General features: G+C 36.3%; 1 protein-coding gene across 1 annotated transcript in view; it reads left to right on the top strand.

The window, feature by feature from the left end:
• The window catches only part of MYO6 (myosin VI), a gene marked incomplete in the record, with an annotated part of 108599 nt that overhangs the window by 54416 nt on the left and 49077 nt on the right, over positions 1-5106 (top strand). The window contains 1 exon segment of the mRNA XM_019651544.1: positions 4875-5032. Within this exon segment, the coding sequence (XP_019507089.1) occupies positions 4875-5032 (158 nt within the window).

The following is a 5106-nucleotide window of genomic DNA, read 5'->3' as shown; positions in this document are numbered from 1 at the left end:
CTTTTAGGAACAAGAACTCTATCAAAAGGAAGGTTTAGGGGTTAATGAAGTACACTATGTGGATAATCAGGACTGTATAGGTATGTATTATTTTTTTTTTACTCCACTTTTGGGAAATCTGGGAAGATAAAGTGAATGCTTTTACTAGTAAATTTTCTGTGGTCTATGATTAATATTATTGGCTATGAGCGCTTATTTGAAATTCCGGTATTTGAGAGATGTTTTGCTTTTCCAGTATTGCTATAGGAAGTTATTTTTCCTGCAAAGGCATCAAATTTAATGTAGAGAGTTTTCCTAAAATTTCTTCTGTTTACTGTGGTGAGTACTTTTTTTCTTAACAGCTAGCGTGAATAATTGCTTAAGTAATAAAGGGATGTGTTATTTCCCACGAGGAGGTCTGTAGTTTAGGCAGGTTCCAGGTGAGCTTTGACTGGGTTTGGCTCTGCTATTCTTCAGGTCTCTCGTTTCTGTTTTCTGTGCATTGGCAGCACCCTCTGACCGGCTGCCAGTGGGCTTCACAAGTTCCATGTGTCACATCCAGATAATATTGTGCAACATGACAACAGTAGGGTCTGTGTTTTTCTTGTCTTTATCAGTTAAGAAACCTTTGTCACCACCTAGCTCTTGCTCAGTCTTCCTTTTCTTTCCCACTGCATCTATAAAATCAACTGTTGGGTAAGCCTTGTTTTGAAAATCCAATTTGACAATTGCATCAATAACTTCAGTGCCAAATTTAGACAAGATAGTATGATAATAATCATAACAACAATAATAATATTGCTTTACAGTAGTATGACTTTTCAAAGCACTTTCACATCCTATCTGATCCACTCAACATTCCCTGTCACACATTGTATCCTTTCTCAGATCTCCGTGCCTTTGGCTGTGTGGTTTGATATCTTAGCTGGAACCCCTCCCTTTCCATTATCTTTCAGCCCACTCCATCTATCAAAATTCTCTCATTTAAAGCTTAGTTCAGCCTGCTCCCTCCACTCCTTCACCAATGCTAATTGCCCAAGAAGCATCATTTTCTCACCAGTACAGTTAGAATCTTGACTCCTGTTCATATGTTCCGTTAGGTTTTAGAGTCTGTCCCATTTACCTGTTCTTATAGAGTATACTTAAGCAGTTTGCATTTTACAGTTATTTTAGACAAGCAGGAAATTCAAACAACATGAGTGAAAGGAGCATAAAAATGTGCTGTTACTGAAATTTTGCTGGAAAGTATTTCAGGAAATATCTATAAGTAGTTTTAAAAAGCTATGCATGCAAAATCTTCTGTAGTTTTACTTCATTTTGAATGTGGATATCATCTAGAAGAGGTGAAATTTCTGATTCCTTAGCCTCTAGTCCTGAGAAATGAAGTGATTATTTCTTTATGGAGCTGTTTTTCTAAAACCTACATTAAATATATAATGTTACTTTCTAATAAATGCCAGATTTGAAATACAATTTACCTACTGTCTATAGCTTTTGAGAGAATACTTATAGAATCATCTGTTACATTGTTTCTGGCCAGCCCTTGTGATATGTGATGAGTAAATTGTTTACAAGTCTTTAAAATGTTGTTTTTACCCTATCATATTTTGATTTTTCAAAACAGATTTAGTTGAAGCAAAGTTAGTGGGAATATTGGATATTTTGGATGAGGAAAATCGCCTTCCCCAGCCAAGTGATCAACACTTTACATCTGCAGTTCACCAGAAGCACAGAGATCATTTCCGACTCACTGTGAGTTTGCCATTCCAGAATTGATGTATATATATATTTGTTTATGATGATCATCTATCTAATCAAAACCCTTTAGCTAGGTGGAAAGTGTATTTCATCTGTCTTAAAATGTACAAAGATTCACCTCCTATTTTTATGTTCTCTTTTCTGGGTGAAGTGACCATCAATTGCTTTGTTTTGTATCATGAGACCTGTTCATGGTCCAGGGGTTAACCCCCAGCATAACAAGCTGCTACCTGTCTGCACATTTATAAGATTAGCAGTGAAGTTTATGGCTTACAGTCTGACTGGTAGAAGCAATCCATGTTTGATAGTGATTCACCAGTTCATTTTTATGCTTGTTCCTAGGGAATTTTGAATGGAAAATATACTCAGAGAGGGACATAGAAGCTGAAGCAATAAAAGAATTAGCTAAAGGAAAAAACAGACACTGAGAACAGTAGAAATAAATGAGAAGTGCACTTCTAAAAGGGCCAGAACACCTGGTTCCCTGAACTGCTGTTGTGCTTCGATCCTTGTGGCGCTGAATAGCAGGGCTGTTCTCCATGAGGATGGATTGTGTGGCTGTTGAGGTGTTTCTGTGTTCACCTAATTCTGTGTTTAGACTTAACCATCATCAACTGAGGTAATGCAAGCACAACTCCATGCTTGTACCCCGAAGAAACTGACTAGCACAGAGAACTGTGGATGTTACAGTAGTCAGTCCCCCCCTTATTCGTGGTTTCACTTTCCATGGCTTCAGTTACCCGTGGTCAACCACAGTCCAAAAATAATAAATGGAAAATTCCCAAAATAGACAATTTAATAAACAATTCATAAGTCTTAAATTGCCTGCCATTTTGAGTAGCACGATGCAATCTCTCAGCCATCCTGCCTGGGATGTGAATCATCCCTTTGTCCAGCGTATCCACACTGTATACTCCCTAACTCTGAGTAGCCATCTCAGTTATCACCTCCACTGTTATGGTATCACAGTGCTTGTGCTCCAGTAACCTTTATTTTACTAAAAGGCCCCAAAGTGCAAGAGTAGTGATGCTGGCAATTCAGATATGGGAAAGAAGCTGTAACGAGCTTCCTTTAAGTGAAAACGTAAAAGTTCAAAGAAAAAAACTGTATGCTGATGTTGCTAAGATCTATGAGACCAAATCTTCTATTTGTGAAATTGTGAAAAAGGGAAAAAAATTCATGCTAGCTTTGCTGTCACACCAGAAACTGCAAAAGTTATGGCCACAGTGCATGGTAAGTGCTTAAATACAAAGGGCTTTAAATTTGTGGATGGAAAACGTGAAGAGAAAATGTGTTTTGATTGGCAGCAACATGTTGCACCAGAGAGCGTGTACTCTTATGAAGACTTCAGCAAGGGATCTCCTGAAATAAGTGACCACATTCATATAACTTGTATTACAGTATATTGTTATTATTGTTCTATTTCATTATTAGTTATTGTTATTAATCTCTTATTGTGCCTAATTTATAAACTGTATCATAAGTATGTATAGGAACAAACATAATACAGTTTGACCATTGAACAACATGAGTTTGAACTGCGTGGGTTTTTAAAAAATCCGCATATAGGTGGACCCATTCAATTCAAATTTGTTTTGTTCAAGGGCCAACTATATTTTTGATCCATGGTTGGGAATCGGTATATGTGGAGGGTGAATTAAGTTATATGTGGATTTTCACTGGGGGGCAAAGGGTGGATTGGTGCCCCCTAGCCCCCATGTTGTTCAAGGGTCAACTGTATAATAGGGTTTAGTACTATCCATGGTTTCAGGCATCCTCTGGGTGTCTTGGAAGGTATTCCCAGCAAATAAGGGGACTACTGTAATTTCATAAAGATAGGTGCTACCTCATTTTAGAGAACAACAAAGAGAAGAAGGAAGGAAGATGGAAAAGACAGAAAGAATAGCTAGAGTTGCAGATGCCTCCCATGCTGTTTATAGTTTTGAGATAATGTATAACAATCATTGCTTTGACAGATCCACGAGTTTAAGTGAATAATATAACAAGTATTCTTTTGTTTTGAAAGATTTTATTGTGGAATTGGGGGAGGGGAACAGACAAGTTGCTGTCCTTTNAGGGCAATAGATGGGGGAGGGGGGTTGTTACTTTGTGAGGGTGAAAAGAGTAACTATTGCATTGTTCTGTACACCTGAAACTAACAATAAAAATAAATAAATAAATAAATTATGGAACTTTGATAATAAAAAAAAAAAGAAAGAAAACCTCAGTGAGGAGGATATATGGTAGTGCCCTACAGTTGCCTGTTTCTTTGGAGATATTTCCAGGGCCTACAGGAAGACTGATAAAAGCACAATTTGGTGTCCTTAGGTGTAGTTTCCTCCATTTTCCTTTTGTTCTGGAACAGTTCTTTTATGCATGGAGTGTTCCTATAACATTCACTTTAGGAAAGAATTTCATTGTAGGAAATATAAGTTGGAAAATTACTGTTTCGAAGGGATTCAAGTAACAGTCTGGTCTGAATGACACTTAAGGTTACTTCCAAATTTGACATTTTTTTTCTGGTGCTCCCATGGTCCCCAGGCTTACCTTTATGACAGCATTTAGTGTGGTGTTTGGAAATTCTCTTATGGCAGTCCTTCTTCATCACACTATAATTTTCTGGAGGAAAAGAGCTGTGTGTCTGTATCTGCAATATCTAATACTGTTATGCCATGTAGTTACTTATATTAAATAATAGAATTGGACAGCTCAGATTTTAAGATGTAAACATATTTTTCCTAAACAATGTTAAACAAGTTACTGAACTTTCAAATAACCCTGAATTAAACACAATTTCTTTTGCATTTAAGGAAAGTCAAAAGGAAGATTATTCCTCTGAATAATTTTTTTTAATATTTAGCATGTACAGTGAAGTATAAAGTTAAAAGAATCTTGAGCCTCAAGTTCTTTTACTCAATAATAGATTTTTAAAATCTAATTGTAGATAATTCTTTTAGTTCTTCTCTTGTACCATTCTACTTAGCCCCATTTGTCTGTGTCTATTCAAAAATGACCTTTTGTAACTATTTTGTTCTTCACAATGAATATATTTAGATCTCCTTTGATTTTGGATATCTGGCAATATTTTCACAATTATTACTATGAAGAATTTTCATTGATATATCCTTCTTTTATAGGGTACCCCTAAAAGTGGAGCAAGCAAACAATGCCCGTGATGCATTGGCAAAGACTGTCTACAGCCATCTTTTTGATCATGTGGTAAATAGAGTAAATCAATGCTTTCCTTTTGAAACATCAGCTTATTTCATTGGAGTCCTAGATATTGCAGGTTTTGGTAAGTATAGTTTCATTTGTGAATTTGTAGTTAGTTGTTTGACAGTTTTCATTCAGTTTTTCACACATATTCAA

This window comes from Hipposideros armiger, unplaced genomic scaffold, assembly GCF_001890085.2.
Source record: "Hipposideros armiger isolate ML-2016 unplaced genomic scaffold, ASM189008v1 scaffold_162, whole genome shotgun sequence".
Taxonomy (NCBI): Eukaryota; Metazoa; Chordata; class Mammalia; order Chiroptera; family Hipposideridae; genus Hipposideros; species Hipposideros armiger.
The sequence above is the reverse complement of the archived record's forward strand: the minus strand, read 5'-3'. Positions and strand labels throughout refer to the sequence as shown.